The sequence below is a fragment of the Fusarium pseudograminearum genome, chromosome 2, assembly GCF_000303195.2.
Source record: "Fusarium pseudograminearum CS3096 chromosome 2, whole genome shotgun sequence".
NCBI classification, from domain to species: Eukaryota; Fungi; Ascomycota; class Sordariomycetes; order Hypocreales; family Nectriaceae; genus Fusarium; species Fusarium pseudograminearum.
In genome coordinates this window covers 1,068,069-1,087,025 of record NC_031952.1, presented here as the reverse complement: position 1 = coordinate 1,087,025, position 18,957 = coordinate 1,068,069, and the positions used below count along the sequence as shown (strand labels likewise).

Below are 18,957 nucleotides of genomic sequence, written 5' to 3'. Positions count from 1 at the left end.
ATAGAAAAGCAATACCTACTCTTCAACCCACTTTTTCTCCTTCTAGCACAACCTAGGAAATTACTAGCCAAATCCGACTCTCCATGTCAGTTATCTCGCCCAGCTTATCCCACCTTGACCCCTATTGCTGACCCCATCTTAGCCGAATCAAACGTCATGCCAAAGAGAAGGGGCCTACATAGCTATCGCCGGGCCTACCTCCACGAGTCATCTCTTCCATCTTTCTTTGGACCTACCCTTCCAGCTGGCAACCATACCATCTATACTTTAGCAAGGGCTATTACAGACTGGACTAACCAGTCAAGCGATAATTAGCGTATCAGGGCAGCTATCTTCAGTTACGCCCTAATCCTGTTAGTCAGAGAAACCAGCGATAACTATACTAGCTAGTTAGAAGCTAAGAAGGAAGCCCTAGAGAGGCTAGAGGTCGCATTAAGCCGCAGTCGGCCAACAAAAAAACAGAAAGAGTTCCTCATACTAATCAGAAAAGATCCACTATATAAGGACTAGTTCGACGACCTATTATGGCAGGCCAGCGAGGTCAACAAGCGCAAGTTCCAAATAGATCTACAAGATAACCGGACTACGGCTTAGGCTGATTTCGCGGGTTATAATCTAAAGAAGATTAGTGCGTTATACAGGATAAAGGTTACACAGCTAGGTCGAATGAATTAAATCACATAATCTATCACATAAAGCGGTCATCTGACCTAGCCCAAACGTAAAGTAATCGTATGCTCTGCAGGGTATATTAACGTAAACTTAGACCGCAGGAAGGGGTTAAAATGTAGTCAAAACGTTCGTGAGCCTTCAGTGTGAACACCGTTGGTGCGCGACTACAATTCACTATCAGGATTGGGCCGCAGTACCAACAACAACTTGAACCGAGAAGGGGTTAAAACTGCAGTGAAAAGATGTCAGAATAGAAACAATGGTAAGGTGTATATATAGTCGATATGGTTGATGTTAATAATAGCTTCGACCCGAGGAGGAGGTTAAAATTGCAGTGAAGGTAACATTTGAGTGGTCGCCTCATTTCCAATTTACTTGGTAGGTTGGATGATATTGTTCCTCGTTGTCAGCCAATGAATTTGAATTCACTGTACAACTCATCACTGTGCCATGTCATTTTCATCCACAATTCGATGCGTAACAGCTGGTAAACATGGGTTCCTCTTTTATTTGTGTACACATCTAGCACCCTAGTCTTGCCTTGCAGGATCCAGCTTGACCTTGTTATCCGTAATAGCATCAATCTCTTCCATAATCTCAGGAGTCAACTTATCCAACACCTTGAGCGAAGCAACTGTATCCTCCAACTGCTCAGGCTTACTAGCCCCAGTGATAACACTCGTAACATTGGGGTTCTTCAAACACCACGCGATGGCAAGCTGAGCCTGGCTGATACCCAGCTTGTCCGCGATGGGCTTCAGTTGGCGAACCTTTTCAATCTCGGTCTTCCAGTCGTCATTGCCGATCTGGCCGCGCATGAAATCTGCGAAACGGTCCTTGCTGGCGCCGAAGCGCGAGTCCTTTGGTGGTTGGCCGTCGACGATGTCGTTGTACTTTCCGCTGAGGACACCCATCTTGAGTGGGGAGAATGAGGTGATGCCTAGACCGACGCGTTCGTAGAGGCGTTGGAATTGGCCTTCTACTCTGTCTCTGACTAGCATGTTGTAAAAGGGCTGCTCTACGACTGGTCCAATCATGCGGAGGTCGCGTGCAATACCAACCTGTTGTATTGTAAGAGCTTGTTCTCAATAGACATAAAGAATATGGGTTATAACTTACAGCTTCAGCAATCTCATCGGCGGACCATTCTGAAGTACCCCAGTAAAAGGCCTAACCAGTTAGTATTCCGGTTATCAACTAACGTCTTCTCAACTTACCTTGCCGTTATCAATCAAGTAGTTAAAGGCGCGGACGGTCTCCTCCATGGGAGTAAGTCTGTCTGGTCTGTGAGCGTAGACAATGTCCACGTATGGTAGCTGAAGTCGCTCCAGCGAAGCTTCCAAACCCTCAATGATGTGCTTCCTTGAAAGACCGTGGTTGTTGACAAGAATCTCTCCATTAACAGCGCCCCAGTTGATCTCTTTGAAGACTGTCAGCATAGTAACCAGAAACGTCAAATGAACAAAACTCACTTGTGCTAATGACAAGATCACTTCGCTTCCAGCCAAAATGCTTAATCGCCTTCCCCATAACAACCTCAGCCTGACCAGCAGTGTAGTTCTCCGCCGAGTCAAAGAAGTTGATTCCCAGATCATACGCCTTCTTCATGCAAGCAAACGCCTGCTCATCTTCAGAGTAGCCGCCGTATGTCAACCAGCTACCCAGGCCAATGACGCTCACATGGAGTCCAGAGCGCCCGAGGCGGCGGTAGATCATGCCAGTATCTCTAGGTTCAGCCCAAGCCATTGTGATGAATTTCGATGATGATGTGTTCTTTGTGTGGTTTGTGTTACTCTGTTTGAAGCCGAATCAGTATACGAAGTTGCGGAGTAATTCTCGGAGACGAGCGTAGAGTGGAGATGGACTTACACTGAACAAGCTTAACTTGTCAGATGGATACTAACAGTTCGCCGATTCCTTTGCGTAGAGAAATGAAACGTTTTACCGACAAGAGTATTGTGCTAATAGTAAACTTGACTCGTACAACAAGGGTAACAGACTTCAAGACAAATATTCTGACTCTTTGCCACTGTGCTGACCATGCTCTGCAGTTGACTTGCAGCGGGCGGGGAATTGATACAACAGGGGTCCAACGATGGCGCAATGGGGCCCCTGTATTCCACCATTAGCCCAGTGTTCCCCTCATCTTCAGAGCGTCAGGTGCATACCAAACAAGACACGGTTGTTCCAAGAACCAAGGCTAAGATTGTGATGCACATAGTCTAAATCACCCCCTCAAACCTAAAGTTCTTAGGGAAACTCATGTACACGTCTCGATTATTTGTCGTACTGTTTGCTGCTGATCCTGGTCTGCAACATCGCGGGGCATCGACTCCAACAACATGCGAGTAAGCGGCGAAGGTGATCGGACGAGATAGCCGAGGTCCAACGGCGGCCAGCAAATCTGAGAGGCTTGGTCCTCCATGAACTGGTACGTCGGCATCGTGAGGTTTGGTTGCGAGGTTAGGAGCTCGGCTGTGTTTGGGAACGAGGTCGGCGGGTTCGTCTCAAATGCAACTGCGTCGCCGTCTGATACCTCGAGCAGGCGGCCCGCGTTGAAGATTGCATCCATTCGTATCGTGAGAAGCGAAAGTAGCGTTCGATTGCCTCCCCGACAAGATGATAGTATGTCTCGTAGTTGATGTAGGACTTGGCCGGATCGGTCATCTGTTATTGAGTGGTCGCTTGCCATGGCGTCAATTACCGCTGTGGCAATCTCGAATGTTTTAAACTCCTGTCTCGATCGTAAGCAAGTGTTGCGAAATGCTGTCAATGTAAGAAACTTACCAGTGTCGGCCCGTGAGACTCGAGCGCAGTCTTGGGAAGCTCAGAAACCAAGCTGAGAAAGTCTTTGGCTATATCCACTGGGTTCATACTCGGAGTGACGATCCCAAAGCGAAGCGCAGCACGCCATAGCACAGCGCGCATCCACTGCCTCGTGACAAACATGTCTGCGCGCTGGACCTCGTTGATCGGGCCCCAATCATCATTGTCGGCCGAGTCCACGAGTTTCTGCTGCAGTAGTTCGAGGCAGTTTTGTGCGACGGAAACCATGTTAGGTAGATCCGAGTCCGAGTCAAAGTTGTGCAGTAACTCGAAGATGCCGCTTTGGTCAAATACCCAGAATAGATGCACCAGCTTCAGGAAAGCCGGGAGAACCTCTGCGCGGTCATCTGCGCCTCCAAACCAGGGAAATAGGATGTTGGGTTTGAGGACTATGGGCAGCTTGTGAAGAAGCGCGACGCCCCTATGTGTGCATGCGTTAGTGACAATGGAACTCGGTTGTGTTCAGGAATTCATACCTCTCCGTGACGAACAAAAGCCAAAGAATGCGTCGCGAAACATGTTGGTCGGCTTCAGACAAAGAAGCATAGGTAGATTCGCGGTCGAGCCTCAAGATCTGCGCTTGCGTGATGACCTCGCGTAGATAGATGAGAGACTTGGTTCCACCAGGAGAAGCATTTTCGTGATAAATGTGTAGAAAGAAGGAAATCCGCAAAGCATCCAAGGGACCCAGCGCCTCGCTTAGTCGCGTTTCGGCGTCCTCCACCCTTGGCTGCCATGCAGTATCGAGCTTGAGCTGAGCAATAGCAGCGAGGGCTACAGCATTGGCAAGGAGTCTAGCTGCACCTCCCTGGGTAGGATCCTGTTGGATCTTGTTCCTCAGATCAGTTGCATCGACGATGGGCCAGATGGGGTAGAGTCTTTCAGAGTAGACGTCGAGTATGTCAAGCAAACAAGTTACCTCGTCAACAGGCGAAGGTGACTTTTTGGCAGTAACAACAGTCAGATTATCATCTGGACTAGAAGTACTGTTTTTTCGTCTCCGCTCAATCTTGTCCAGCGTCCTGGGTCGAAGTCCCCTCGGGCCTCTGGTGCCTTGCATACGAATAAAGGTGCATTCTATACCTGATGATTCACATGCAGTACAGGGGGGCGTTTCTGAACATCTGATTTTGCGGACCTTGCACGAATCGCAGGCTCGTCTTGCGAGTTTCTGACGAGATGCTGCTGGAGCATTTCTCGGAGGTCTTGGGGACGAGGTTGAGGGTGGGGTCATGGCTTCAAAGAGTTACGAGACAAAGAGAGACACTGTCTGACGGTAAGTACTGAGTTGGGGATAGAAAACCCAGCAAATAAGAGACACTCCCTATAGTAAACAGATGTTTCTTGGTCTATGTTTTTCACCGATGGCGTGCTTGTAGCTTGGGATCTCGTCTTGAACAACCCCTGTCTTCCCCGGATTTTATCTCTCCCTAGACCTCGGCATATGAACCCTTGGCGGTGGGCTAGGATCGGCGTCCACTACAAGAGGGTCGTCTAGTGGCCTCTAGTCTAAGTCTTACAGTACAGAAACAAAAGGCTTATGAAGTCTGGTCTAATAGGTAGTGTAGGCTGGCCCATTACTTTCGTCTCCTTTGCTTCCAGCGGCCATGTCTATTGTTCTGATACCCTGAGGCGTGGTGTCTAACTAATTCTGGATGGGTTGTTCGACTGTGTATTGATGCTCCAGCGGACAATAGGTAGTGATATAGTGATCAACTATTGTACCGACAACCCATAGACCCCTATACCAGGTTGACTAGACCACTGATGACCACTAAACCATTGTCCATGGCACTCCAATACTACTCTCATCTTGTATGCCCTGGCAACCAGCCGTCAACTCGTCCGTCGAGGGGTTGGCAGTCCTAGGGCCAAGGTAACGCACCAACCCTGTCTGGTCAGAAAAACCTGTATTACGCACAAACCTGTTTTTTTCTTTCCACTAATTTTTCCTCTCTTCCACAACACTGAGAAAATAAACAAAACACATTTTCCATCACCATTTCATCAGACATCGTCTTCTGCATCTCGTAAAAGACTTGCCTATCACTGGTGCATCCTCTCTATCATCTGCATGCCTACTAGTGCTGGAAGCGCCAGAGAGATATCGAAGCTATTCGCGGCTCTGAATCAACGCCAACGTAAGTACAGCATCCTCCAAATTATTCTGTCCACCAGGCGAGCTGACCACATATCTCAGATGGAGCCGGTGTCAAAGTCGCGGCAGAGACTTGATACTCCATCCTGGTCCGTTGCAGACTTGCGCATTAGAGACCCGCGGCGGCATTAGAGAACGTCAGGCCCCGCAAATCTCTGATGCCGCGGTCATCATGGACGAGTGTCACGTCCCATCGTCCATCAACTCAACTTCAAACTACGAACTCAAAAGTAGCCGGCGACAAACTTAGTTACTATGCTCTTGCCGGCACACTTTCCAAGATGAACTACGCTTTCCGCCCTCGGGAAACCGAGTTCATCGCTTACATGCGAGAGAGATCCCAGAGACTCCCGATCGCTTTAATCAAACCGTCAAACACTTTCCAAGCTGAACTACGCTTTCCGCCCTCAGAAAACCGAGTTCATCGCTTACATGCGAGAGAGATCCCAGATGCAGGGACGCAATAAACCCAACAGGTACCCATCTTGTGCCGGTGTTGACTACCAGCGTTTCAAGCACCGGAGAAGAAGTGGCCTTCTTGTCAATTTGGGGACAGGAAACGACGGCCTAGCAAGTCTCTTGCCACCTTCACCCATGCTGAACAACAGCTTCAGCAACGCGATCCATGTTCATCACCAACATGAAGACAGGGCCAACATAGCCCGCAACGAGCCGAGCTTTTATGCTCCGGTGGGAACCTTGCTGAGCTCAACAACAGCTCCAGCGATAAGGAGTACGTGTTTATCACGTACATCAGGTCGTAGATGAGGGGCGAGACTCTCATCTACAGAAGACCACCCGGCGATTGGCAGTACAGCATGACTCTTGAGAGAGGTTGGGGCCGGTGCCCGCGCAGAAGAAATCGGCCGTCGAGGCCCCCGGTATGGCCGGCGCCGTGGAACCGGATGATATCGAGCCTGAGGCAGTTCTCTCAGCATGAAGAGGATGGTTGTCCGGTCTAATGCTCCGGCCAGGTGAGACCCCACTCTGGCCGGCTACGAAGAGCCATTCCCTGGACCGGACAACCAGTCGAAAATGAAGCGGTCGGTTGAGAACGCCGAGCATGTCGGTGCTGTTACGATCTGCTGAGGGTAAGCCGTCCTTCGCCTCGATTTCCCCAACGAGGAACTCGTGTCGGATTGGTAAGACATCCACCATCCTCTCATTCCGCGCGCCAAAGCTAACATTACTTTAGCTTCATCGACGAGATGCTCTGGAAGAAAGAAACCCCCTCTCAGCGTGGCAACATTGTCGGGGGGCTTCCCAGCGCAACAGCAAATCCGTTGATCTGTACGAGCTCATGGAGGAATCGCCTGCTAAGACGCTAAGCCGAGGCCTATTCTTGTCCATCTCGAGGTAGCACATCCAACCTACATCACTTTCTGTGCCCCAAAACTAACCTTACTTCAGGCTCATCAACACAATGCGATGAATGAAGAGATGCCGCATTGTCGAGCTCAGGGCGGGTCGGGACCTGGAGAATAAGAACTTCCTTCATTTCCTTCTCAGCAAGAAACCCTTGACCTCCCAAGAAAACTCCTCGGGTTTATTGTCCCTCGCGCATTGTGCTTTGGAGTCCGTCTGTTTAAGTCATCCTCAAGGACACTGGTCTTTTCCTGTTCCTGCTTTTTCCTTCTTTTTTTCTTTTCTTTTATATATATTGATAGACTGGAAACTCGGTCTTTTCCTCTTCTTTTCTTCTTTTCCTTTTCGTTCTCTTCGTGTCTTTCTTTTTCTTTATATATATATTGATGAGGTCAGAACTTTGGCTCCCGCCCTGGTTCGCACCCTCAGTCTTGGGGGTGGGGGGTTCCGTCGAAGCCTCCGGGTGTTTACAGACATTCATTGTTTGTGAGTTGCTCAAGAACACTTCATCAGCCTTTTTACCTAACACTCATATCATAGGTACCAGAAGCAGCTATAAAGCTGCAACAGTTTCTTGCGCTTTCGGGCAGACGCGGACAAGATCCAGAACAGGACATGGGCCAAACATTGGCGCCATCGACATTATCATCAGACGATGATCAAATAGCTTTATAAGCTGAAAATTGCTTGGCGAGGAAGTTTATCTTCCAAACGACAGCCAGTCGCTTGCGTCATTTGCAGACGACATGATATGGAACCCGGCGTATATATTATATTATTTTGAGCACGACAAAATGGGACAGCTCACCGAGGCCGAACGTTTGGCATCCTGCCCCCTCTTAGTGTCTTTGAGGGTCGCCCTCACCGAGGTAAGTGTCTTTCCCATTTTACTCGTACATCCAGTCATTTCATAGTATCTAATACAAACAGGGCCTGTTTATCACTCTTCTCCTCTCTGGAAAGTGTCTTCAGGGAATGAGTGATGCTGTTGGAGGGAAGCTCAACAGAACACTCTCACGTCTACAGTACGAGCGCATCTTGGTGTGACATACAGTTGTCATATGCACATCCCTCAGGCAAACGAACATGCCTCGTGTCACACATTTCGACACGGACATGGGCGGTCTCTCGTTCGCTCCCAATGGCCATCGCGGCCATGCAGCGAGCAATGCGAGCCTCCTGGCTCCTCGAGTCTGTCAACGTCTTAATGGAGCTTCCTGGCATTCGCGATTCGGCCATCGCGGCCATGCAGCGAGCAATGCGAGCCTCCTAGTTCCTCGAGTCTGCTTGCTCATTGCCACTCAAGCCGATCGAAAGGCATGGACGAAACTGCATCCCGAGAATTGATCTGATCACCCAATGTGTTCGCACAAGCCAAAACGTGGCTGGGTCCGGAGGTACCAATGACCACAAATCCAGTTATTTCATAGTATCTAATACAAATAGGGTCTTTTCATCACTCTCATGCACCTTGAGGACACGGAGATGAATGGTTTCATTGGAGGGAAGCTCAAATGGTAACAGGGACTCCTGCACACGGCACGCTCGCTGATCTGATTGGGCAAACGATGCTATTGTCATCTTGTTGGAGGCATAGGCGGTCTCTCGCTCGCCAATGGCCATCTCGGCTATGCAGCGAGCAATGTGAGCCTCCTAGCTCCTTGAGTCTGCAAGTTCTCCAAGCCCCTGAGGGCAACCCAGGGGTACCTGTTGCATATCAGCTCTCATCTGGTGCGCCCGCCCCTTTCAATTTACAGCACCAAGCATTCGGGTTGATAAGGTCAAAAAGCATAAATTGCTTTCATGGTATTGTTCAGTGCTGCAGGCACCCCTTCGGCTCCCTCTTTGCACTGGTGCGGTCGCGCGGTTCTAAGCAGTTGAGTCAAGTCTTTGCTCGCTTCTCGACATTATTCATCAAGACCTGACTTTCGGTACCAGTGCTTCTCTTGCACTACTAGTCTCAATTTGCGTGGATTCATACCAGGTTATTCCTTTTTTTCGCTAAGGACAACTTGCCAGCACACACACACATACCAGGTGATTCGATATGGCTGGAAGGCAAAGACCTGATCAACAAGCTTGCTGGCAGGGCTGGCCTTCTTGAAGTCAGACGAAGATTTCCCGTGTCCGCAGTATCGGGGCAATCTCATGAAGAGCACGGCTCCCGGCGTCGTGCAGTATTGCAACGCGGTGCCGGCCCTGTGGGCTTTCCAGACATATTTCTGCCTTGATCTTTGAGACAAGCATATGACTACTGGCAGAATCAACCAGGTAACTTGTATTAATACAAGTTCAATACCTTGAACATAAACCATGTTCAGACGAAGATGCCCAAGTGCAATGAACAGTGCAACCAGATCAACCTTCTGCAAGCATGGGCACCTGTTGCCTATGAGCTCTCATTTGGCGCATGGGCACCTGTTGCCTATCAGCTCTCATTTGGCCCGAGGTGTAGGAGTGGCTACCAGAAGCATGGTTTCGGACAAAGCTGCGGCGCACCCTTCCAGTACCTGATCTTGAGGTGGTCTTGATGGCATGCCCCCTTCGAAAGCAGTGATGCAGCCATTGGTGCGACCATTGCAATGGCGCATACCAAGGCGCATCGTGGTGGTGCTTATAGCACACGGGCTGCGACTGTTGGCCTCTTCACTCCTATGGTGTCTTTACTTACTGTGACGAAGCATCACTGGTGCTGCGGCCCCTCGAGATAGCGCTTCCTGCGTTTCTTGAAGAGTTTGAATATGTATCGGCTCCTTACGAATCTGTTGCCGCGCCGTTTGGCAGCAGATCGTATGGTTTCACGATCCGAACGTGATTCCTTTGTTGACTGGTCACCGGAATTCGACACCAGAAAGGAATGGTTGAGGATTCGCGGTCTTTGTTGGATAGCTCCTCGAAGCAGCGTCGCAGCAAACCAAGATCCCTTTGTGGACGTGTCAAATTCTCCGAAACCCTAGCTCCGGACAAACCGATTTCAGGGTGAGAGACTGTTAAGAAGAAAAGAGAACTCTGCTTGGAATGGCACGGGGTGGTGGCCTGTGATCATTCAAGATGTGCGGCCTTATCCGGCACGTCATCCACTTCTTCAAGAAGAAGGAGGAGGAGGAGGAGGAGGACACTAATGGTGGTGGTTGGGTCTTGACAATGAAGAGGAGGAATGGGGGAATAATGAATGATGGATGGTAGAGTGGGGAATGAAGGATGGTGGACATGTGGTGTGGTCTGGAAGATGTTGATTCGGGGTTACAATGAGAGGGACGGAATGGGAGGATTGTTTTGTATGAGTTTGATCTTGTCGGAGTCGGGTATGAGTTCCAAAAATTAAAAACATCAAAAACACACTTGCTTGCTTTCTGCTTGAGTCGATATGACTGTAATTGGGACTGGCAGCCGTGTGGTGCTATGGTCGGCGGGAGAGTCTGTTGCGTTCAAGAAAGATGGTTCGGTAAGGAAGCGTGGTAGGATCAAGGAATTGATGTGTAGGAGGAAGGTTCTGAATGTGCAGAACATGACTATAGCGTCTTATATATAGACCAGGGAAACGAAGTACCATGAATCACTGTATTCACAAAGGAACGAATAACAACCCAATCCTCTAAATCCGAACATATATACATTGAAACGGAACATTACACTAACTCATCCAACTCATCTAACCATCCAACTCAATAAAGACCATTATAGTAACCAAAGCCAGCATCCTTAGATATCCTCATCGTCGTCGGCAACCTTCTCAGCCAGAGTGAACTTACTCTTTCCAGTCTTTTCATCCACCTCATGCTCAATAGCAAGCTTCTGCAAATGTCCGAGGATGTTCTCCAGCTTGGTATCCTTGTTGCGACGGTCCTTTCGGCCGAGGTTATCCAACCAGGAAATCTTGTTAAGGATGAAGTAGATAATGGCGATGACGACAGTGACACCGAAAGAGTAGAGCCAGACGATGACAACGGTGACAATGTCGACCCAGCCGTTGCTGCTCTGCTTAAAGTTGTCGTGGATGGCACCAGTTTCTCCAATGCCGGACATCCAGCCGAAGAGGGCGAAGAGAGTGGCCAGGATATCGACGCCGAGAATGGCGCCGACGAGTTGCCATGATGGCCATGTCTTGCCGCCGCGAGTAACAAAGATGAGCCAGTTCTCCGTGAGAGCAACCTCGAGGAAGAGGATTTCTTGCACGCTTCCAAAGTTCTGGACGATACCGCCGTTGGGAAGGAACATTGTTCCTCGGATGATCCATGTGCCGATGGCCAGAAGGATGCCCAAGATGACACTCATGATCCCTGTGGATATTAGTTCTCTGCAATAAACACTGAGTTTGGTTGTACTTACAAATCTTGGGGAGCTGCCATTCTACAGGTCTAGGTTCCCAGTGCGCGTTGTCGTAAGCCACAGCTACGGTAGCCAAATCGGCAAACAGGGCGAGGAAAACGATGAGGTCGACGCGGATGGTTTCGTTGAGGATGACCATGGAGAGGGTGAGGTAGATCTCGAGATGAAGGCAAAGCGCGATACGGTATTCTAGAGGACAGTTAGCTTGGCACGGTCTTGGACAAGGGGGCTGTACTTACGGATGTACGACTTCATTCTGGCAAAGATCTGACGGGCAGTCTTGATAGCCAGTACGATTGTGCTCAAACCAGGTGCGAGGAAGACAATATCAGCAGCCGCCTGCGCAGCCTCCGAAGAACCTTCGACAGCAATACCACAGTCAGCCTTCTTTAGAGAGGGGGCATCGTTGACACCATCACCAGTCATGGCAGTGAGATGACCTCTCTGCTGAAGCATCTCAACGACAGTGTACTTGTGCTCGGGAAAGACTTCGGCAAAGCCATCAGCGCGTTCGACAAAGTCGTGCTGCATACTTCCAGCCAAGCCACCATGGATGAGACGATCCGAGTTGTAGACCTTGGTGCCCAGCGACAACATCTTGCAGGTTTCCTTGGCAATGGCGATGGCATCTCCTGTAAGCATCTTGACGGGAACACCGAGATGTCCAGCCTCGATGATAGTCTGAGCGGTATCCTCGCGGGGCGGGTCGAACATGGAAAGCAGTCCCAAAAGAATCCAGTCGCCGTCATTCTTCTTGTAAGCAACACCAAGAGAGCGGAAACCGCGACGAGCAAAGTCCTGGGCCTTCTCTCGGTAAAGTTCGCTGAGATGTTCAGATCCAGGTCCGAGAAGCTTCAAGATAGCTTTGGGAGCACCCTTTGCACAGACGTATTTGTCTTGACCGAGGCGGCATATGGCGGTGATTCGCTTGGAGACGGGGTCGAATGGGGTGAAGGACTCTGTTACCCAGCCCTGCTTGAGGATCTCTCGGGCTTCGGGGTAGCGTTTGAGCGTGAGGATAGTGACCTTGTCAATGGGGTCCAGTGTCTTTAGGTTGTGGCTAGAAGCAAGGGCTGCGCATGCCATCATCCAGTTGACATCCTCTCCTTCAGCGACAAAGGGGTCTCGGATTGAGAGCTTGTTGGCAGTCAATGTACCGGTCTTGTCTGAGCACAGGATATCAACTCCAGCGAGTGATTCGATAGCAGTAAGCTTTTGCACAATAGCCTTTTGCTTGGCCAAGTAGGCTGCTCCGACAGCCAGGGTCGTAGTAGTGACGACAGGCAAACCGACAGGGACACCGACGATGAGAAGAACAAGGGCGTAGTGCAGCAAGTTCTGCGAGCCATGAGCTGTGACACTGATGTGGTGGAAGAAACCGCCAATCTGTTGATACTTAGCAGACGTGACCTAAATTCCAGCGATGAGATAATACATACCCATGCAATCAAGATCCAGAACATGACCAAAACTAGAAGAGTGGTACCGATGTTGTTCATGATGGCCTTGAAATGACCTTGGTCCTTGGCACCCTGGACGAGATCGGCTGTACGACCGACGAAAGATGCTTTGGCATTTGTTTGCACGAGACCAAAGGCCTTTCCTCTCTTGCAGCCAGTTGTGTAGTAGACCATATCGCCAAGATATTTCTCAACAGCCAGTGACTCTCCTGTGATGGAGGATTGATCAACGGCGGCGAGAGGGCGGCTTCGGTAATCCAGGGGCTCATTTCCGTGAGTATGCGCGTGGCTATCGTCGGTGTGCTTTGCATCTCCGTTGGCTCCGTCATCTTCGGCCATGTCATCTTCCTCGTCGCTCCGGTCCAGCTTGTCTTCAGCTCTAAGTCGCTTGTAGATCTCAAAGTCTTCGGGTCGGGTGAAGTCACAGATAAGTCGAGCGTCTGCTGCAACAGTGCCACCTTCTTCAATGATGAGCTACGGTCATGTTAGCATCATTTTGGTATATCGTTCCAGGTAGAAGAACTCACAATATCGCCAGGGACTAATTCTCTAGCGAGAATTTCTTGCACGACAGAATCTCTCACGACATGGCAACGCATTGCGATATCTCCCTTCAGACTTGCGACGATATCGGCAGCTTGCTTCTCTTGGATGACTATAGAATGGTTAGTGTTGTTCGAGAGATAGTTCAGACTGAGAAGGTCTTACAGCCTACAAAGGCGTTCAAGAGAAGAATGGCGACGATTACGCCAAAATCTACCCAGTCACCTAGGCCTACAGCGAGCAAAGCAGCGACTTCCATGACTATAACATGTGGTTAGTTGATTCCCATGGGTTGACAGACGGGTTGTAGCTCACCATAGAGGATAGGACCAGTGAAGAAGCCGAGGAACTTGGCAAACATGTTTTCCTTTTCAGATGACAATTCGTTCCATCCGGTGACCTTCCTGCGCCTCTCAACTTCTTCGGAGGATAAACCGAGTGATAGATCAGTCTCGAGCCACGCCTCAGAAACACCAGCTTTGGTGGTGGACTGTTCTTGGTCGTTGCTACTACTACTCCACCAATGCTTCTTCTTGGTCTTTCCGTTTTCATCGCCATCAGCTACACTTCGACGGCGGTCTTCGCGGTAGTTGCTGATGTAGTGGTCGAGAGCGGGATACTCAGCAAGGTCAGGATCAGGGACGATGCTGGCAGATCGAGCTCTGGAGGCGCGAGAGGCTCTCCTGCCAGCATTGGATTCGACATCGTCAGTGTCCCTCTTGCGACGGTGGAACAGATTCGACATGATGAATCGACCCGTGAAGAAGTGTAATAGACAAGAGCTCTAGGTGCGAATGCTAGTCCAGTAAACAACAAACATGCAAACACACTGGAGTACACCTTGTTTCTGGAGGCGCAACGAGGTGTATTTATTGTGTCTGCATCCTGCAGACAGCTCGTTGCCTCATTGAGATAGCTCTTCCAATTTGCGTCGTCAGTCGAAACTGTAACCACACGCAACAACGCATAATCTTGCACCCTCGCGCTCGCGACGACTCTATGACATGCGAGCGATATTTTTTTCCATGCTGGCCGAGTGTTCCGAAAAGTCGGTTACCATGAAGGGAAGCTGAGATGTGCGTTGATCACATCCCTCCCGCTCACACCAGGAAACTCGAGGCTTGAGCAATGGGTGGTAAAGTTTCTGGGGCAAGCAAGTAAACGAAAGTCGATATTTCGCTACCGAATCGGCAGGGGCTGGTGAGTATCCAATGCCAACAGGTTCCGTTGCTTCGCGGCTTCAAGCTATGCTGTACAAGGTGATATTACTGGCTTTCTGAGAGGGAGGTGCCGAAGGCTGACATCCGTCAGAACCGAGAAAACAAAGTTGGTTATTCCCGTCTAAGAGAAATTCGGCTATGCGGCATCAGGCGATCGTCATGGATAGCTCAGGGTCTGCATACGACGTTGAGGTCATATCAACCTGGTCGCCCGGTAGCTATGAGTTGTTTTTGTTTGCAGTACTCTGTATCTCTGTATTGTTATTCGAACTGTTCAGAGCACAGACTTCATTACGTCACCTGAATAATTGCTCTTACTTCAAGCAGAAAGCCGAATCGATCCATGTTCGTTCTAGAAGTATAATCGCGTGACGAATAAGTGGCTTGCAGGAGCTTGGCTGACTTCCTATTGAACCGGTTTGTACAACCCCAGCAAGGCGAGAGGTATCACAAGCCGTTGACAAAAAAGACGCATTAAATTACCAATTCCGAAAGAAGACCGCAGACAAAATATGCCGCTTTTCAGCATAAACTACAAGTCAACAGATGCTTGTTTATCGCCTGTACTACTATATGTATGTACTTGTGATCCAATAACTGCTTGTTGACTGTCTTGATGGTCTTGATGGTGCACACACCATGCCCTGTCGATCCCTCAAACCGTACTGTCGGAAAGAGCAATATCCTTCACCGATGTTTTCTTCGCAAATCGGGATAAAAATATCTACCTGTAGGGTTAGCATAAGAGTCGGCGGTCGCGTTCCGTTCCCAGAGATCACAGAAGAGAAGAGGCAGGGTCAGTCAAGACTAGTAAATGTAATAATAATATTACTACCAGCAAGTTAGCAACCTTGCCCAGGTAAAAAAGATGCCGTTTCCGTCCAGTTCACCTACTTTTTCTAAATACCCAAGAGAATAAGTCCAAGAGCAAGAGCAGCAGGGGCGGCCTGAACGTAGAGAATACGCGTGTTGGCGGTTGTGACGCTGCCGAAGACACCAGCAACTACGACACAGCCGTTGAAGAAGATCTGCAGCTGCTTCGCAAACACAGGGTTCGGGTGGAGAAGAGACCAAACCAAACCAGCGGATAGAAAGCCGTTGTACAAGCCCTGATTAGCAGCCATGGTCTTGGTCTGCTCGGCGAATTCGGGTGTGAGCTTAAAGGTCTTTCTTCCGCGGGGAGTAGTCCAAAGAGCAACCTCGAGCAACATAATGTAGCTATGTAAGGCGCCGACAAAGCCGGTAGTAGCGAGTCCGAAAAGGCCCATCTTTATAGTTTGAACGGTGAGTAGGTATGTGGTTGGTTGAAGATTTATCGCAAGATAGGTAGAGGCAGTTGACGAGAGCTGATAGACGAGAGACGAGAACTGGTACAATAGAGACAAGAGCTGATAAGAGGCGCGGTACTCGATAGAAGAAACACGATAGCTGGTACAAGACAGACGCGCTTGATTGTTGAAAGGAATTAACTTTTGAGACAATGATCAAAGGCTTCGCGATGGTTACAGGCCGAGGGGATGACTAATTTTTTTTCCTTCTCTTCCAACTGCCAACAGCTCAACCCAACCCAGTCAGTCCATGGAAAAAGGGTCCTTGCACTAATTCTGAGACCCAAGTTTGGAGTCCTCGACCGAAGACAGCGGATACATCACCTAAAATTGGCAACAATCAAAACCTTAAATGTGCAACGCGGGGGATCAATAGGTCAGTAACAGAGCGGATACTTTATGTTTTCGGATACCGGTTTCAGTTACAGATAACGAGCCTCCAGGGTATCAGAAGAATCAACAGCTGAAAACATAAGAGACGAAATTATTAGGTCAGCTTATGCTGCTTAGATCAGATATCTTAGGTTGTTTATTTCTGTACCCTAAAGCTTGAGGCCAGCTTTTCGATTATCCACAGATAACTAACTGCCTTTTCGATACAGAGTATAGACCTCGGTATACAATTACTACCTTATATTACTCCTCGAAATACAATCTTAATAAGCAAATCGGAAGTCAAGTCGCTTGTTTCCGTCAATCTCTCGCTGCTCCTTGTCCGTCTGGTACTCGACTTTCTGCTCTGGAGTCATCTGCTCCCATACCTCGATCTTCTTCTTGTTCAGGTACACAAGCCATTGCCTCTGAGCAAGAAACACAACAATAGAAAGACACAGAATCGAGATCAAAACCTTGTTTCCGGTCTTGTAGTACGGTCCATCCCACTTTCGGTAGATTTGACTCGAGGTAACGCTTCCCCTGCTTGTTGTTAGTTTTTTTTTTCGTTTGATCAAAAGAACAAAGAGTACTTACATCTGCACAATAACGTTGTATGTACTGGAAGCGACTGCTCGCTTTTTCACATCAAAAGAATTCTCTGAAATCCAAGAAGATACCAGAGGATGAAAGTAGGGGTAGCCCGAGATGAGGGTGATGATGGAGAACCGACCCCACTCACGACCTTCATCGGGAAGAGTCAAGAGCGCTGTGAGCAATGGAAGAGACCAAATCTCTCCAAAAATACAGTGGAATGTTCGTTCGTTAAAGTATTCCGAGCTATAAGCGAGCGCAAGCATGGTGAAGATCTGAAGCGCTGCCGAAGGCGCCGTGAGCAGGTTACTGGCCAAAGTGTTAAACTTTCCAGCTCTCTTCAATGTCAAAGTCAGGTACGCTTGCACGGGCGATGCTGGTATGTATGCGATAAGACCGATGAAGTACAACCCCCAGAGCGAGGGGTCGGTCCATGCATTCTTGACGTCCTGCCATGTCAACGGCTCCTTCAATGCCGTAAGACCCTTGGCGGGATCGTCTCGAAGGATACGGTTGACCATAATGACCTCTTCGCGCTCGGTATACCACGACTTGCGCCAGATGACAGACTTGGTGCCCGTGGGAGACGTTGGGAGATAGATCATCGAAACAAGGCCAATAACAACGGTGAGACCACCCTCGAGGAGGAACAGCCAGAACCATCCGGGCTTACCGCCAACGCCTCGCATTTCGAGTATTCCAGCAGCCAAGAGAGCTGAAATGACACGTGCTACGTTGAGCGAGGACCAGAAAGCGGCTAGTCGAATCGACAACTCCTTGGATGTGTAAAAGTAGGTCGCCATAAGGACAACACCAGGAATGAAACCACCCTCAAAAAACCCGATCAGAGCTCGAGTGATATAAAAAGAGGTTCGTCCAGTCATGAAGGCCTGAAAAGTTGAAACGAGGCCCCAGCAAACCATGAGGGTGGGTAGGATGTTTTTGAAGCCATATCTCTTGGTGAGGAACTGAACAGGAAACTCGGCGAGCAAGAAACACAAAACCTGGATCGTTGTACCGTTATTATAGATATCTGGATCTAGTCCGAGATCTGTTAAAAGGTCGTCTGCGAGGGCGTTGCTGAGGTTTCCTGATTACAACGTCAGCAAGGCCGAGATCATCACTCCGGCATCAGACCTCATCGAACATATTTCCACGGCCGATGATGAAGGAACAAAGCAACTGACCCCGATCTAATTGCAAACCAATGAACTAATGACATGTAAGTTGGTTGACCAAACAACAAAACATGAACTTACCATAAGACACAGCCAACTCAAAAGCTTTATATCAGTCTTTCTAACGACTCTTCTCTCTTCCTCGGGGGTCCAAGTAGCCGCGGGGTCCCACCGATGGCCGCCTTCGTAGTCGGCGTGTGGTGGCAGCGCATGGCTCAGTTCGGTTCGGCCAACTCCAACTGAAGATTTGTCGATATGATCCACCGACGTGCGCTCAGCAACCGCCGAGCTGGTCTCAATGTCAAGATTACCCATATTGGAACAACTCGCGGTAACCAATTGAGTTGATTTGAGGTGGTAGAGACTTGTCCAAGTGCTAGTCGCTGAAGATCTACAAACTTGGGGCCTCGGTCAAGATATATAACACAATAGCATCTACACTTTGACCATAGTCATGGCCACTACCTACCGAAAGAGTCTCCGGGATACATACAAATCAACAATAGCGCCCCCTACTAGGTGTGGCGCGATCGCGCACGCCATAAGGACATGAAGCCAAATCTGGTAACCTCGAGACTCATGGTACAGGGTCATCAATCCGCCAAGCGTTGAACTTGTCAGAGAGATCAATGTCAATGCGACCCTCTTCACGAGCACTAGCAGTCTCCCAAACCACGAGATTGGTCATGCCTCGTCTGGGAACTGGGGTAGATTCTCCGAGAAATTCTCCCAGTCTAAGCATGCCATCCTAACTCCCGATGTCGTCTTAAAGTGCGGGGAGTAGCACTGAGTCGTGATTCGACCCTGTACGTTTTAGCTCCAACGCTCAGTCTGGGGTTAGTCTGGTTTCTAACTTGCTGGGCCTTGACTATTATTTATCACTGTAGTGTCGTCCTCCGAAAGAGACTCCGG

At 49.3% G+C, this 18,957-nt stretch overlaps 6 protein-coding genes across 6 annotated transcripts, besides 4 other annotated features; 2 read left to right on the top strand and 4 right to left on the bottom strand.

Annotated features, from left to right (window-relative positions):
• Window positions 1–1,202: 1,202 nt before the first annotated feature.
• Window positions 1,203–2,418, bottom strand: FPSE_09458 (uncharacterized protein; the record flags this gene model as incomplete). Its single annotated transcript, XM_009262575.1, has 4 exons — window positions 1,203–1,733; window positions 1,792–1,842; window positions 1,890–2,092; window positions 2,145–2,418. The coding sequence occupies 4 exons, from the start codon at window positions 2,416–2,418 to the stop codon at window positions 1,203–1,205; spliced, it is 1,059 nt and encodes a 352-aa protein (XP_009260850.1).
• A 3,519-nt stretch (window positions 2,419–5,937) lies between these two features.
• FPSE_09459 (uncharacterized protein) lies at window positions 5,938–6,485 on the top strand (the record flags this gene model as incomplete). The annotated part of the gene is made up of 2 exons (XM_009262576.1): window positions 5,938–6,075; window positions 6,414–6,485. 2 exons carry the CDS (start codon window positions 5,938–5,940, stop codon window positions 6,483–6,485), a joined length of 210 nt encoding a protein of 69 aa, XP_009260851.1.
• Window positions 6,486–7,339: 854 nt separating this feature from the next.
• Window positions 7,340–7,395: a repeat region.
• A 420-nt stretch (window positions 7,396–7,815) lies between these two features.
• On the top strand, window positions 7,816–8,368 carry FPSE_09460 (uncharacterized protein; the record flags this gene model as incomplete). Its single annotated transcript, XM_009262577.1, has 3 exons — window positions 7,816–7,890; window positions 7,952–8,046; window positions 8,098–8,368. 3 exons carry the CDS (start codon window positions 7,816–7,818, stop codon window positions 8,366–8,368), a joined length of 441 nt encoding a protein of 146 aa, XP_009260852.1.
• Window positions 8,369–9,244: 876 nt separating this feature from the next.
• Window positions 9,245–9,295: a repeat region.
• Window positions 9,296–9,969: 674 nt separating this feature from the next.
• Window positions 9,970–10,031: a repeat region.
• Window positions 10,032–10,109: 78 nt separating this feature from the next.
• Window positions 10,110–10,137: a microsatellite.
• A 586-nt stretch (window positions 10,138–10,723) lies between these two features.
• On the bottom strand, window positions 10,724–14,098 carry FPSE_09461 (uncharacterized protein; the record flags this gene model as incomplete). Its single annotated transcript, XM_009262578.1, has 7 exons — window positions 10,724–11,301; window positions 11,351–11,539; window positions 11,590–12,736; window positions 12,790–13,284; window positions 13,338–13,465; window positions 13,519–13,614; window positions 13,669–14,098. 7 exons carry the CDS (start codon window positions 14,096–14,098, stop codon window positions 10,724–10,726), a joined length of 3,063 nt encoding a protein of 1,020 aa, XP_009260853.1.
• Window positions 14,099–15,472: 1,374 nt separating this feature from the next.
• Window positions 15,473–15,841, bottom strand: FPSE_09462 (uncharacterized protein; the record flags this gene model as incomplete). The annotated part of the gene is made up of 1 exon (XM_009262579.1): window positions 15,473–15,841. One exon carries the CDS (start codon window positions 15,839–15,841, stop codon window positions 15,473–15,475), a length of 369 nt encoding a protein of 122 aa, XP_009260854.1.
• A 716-nt stretch (window positions 15,842–16,557) lies between these two features.
• On the bottom strand, window positions 16,558–18,360 carry FPSE_09463 (uncharacterized protein; the record flags this gene model as incomplete). Its single annotated transcript, XM_009262580.1, has 4 exons — window positions 16,558–16,816; window positions 16,871–17,957; window positions 18,055–18,079; window positions 18,127–18,360. 4 exons carry the CDS (start codon window positions 18,358–18,360, stop codon window positions 16,558–16,560), a joined length of 1,605 nt encoding a protein of 534 aa, XP_009260855.1.
• Between the last annotated feature and the right edge of the window lie 597 nt (window positions 18,361–18,957).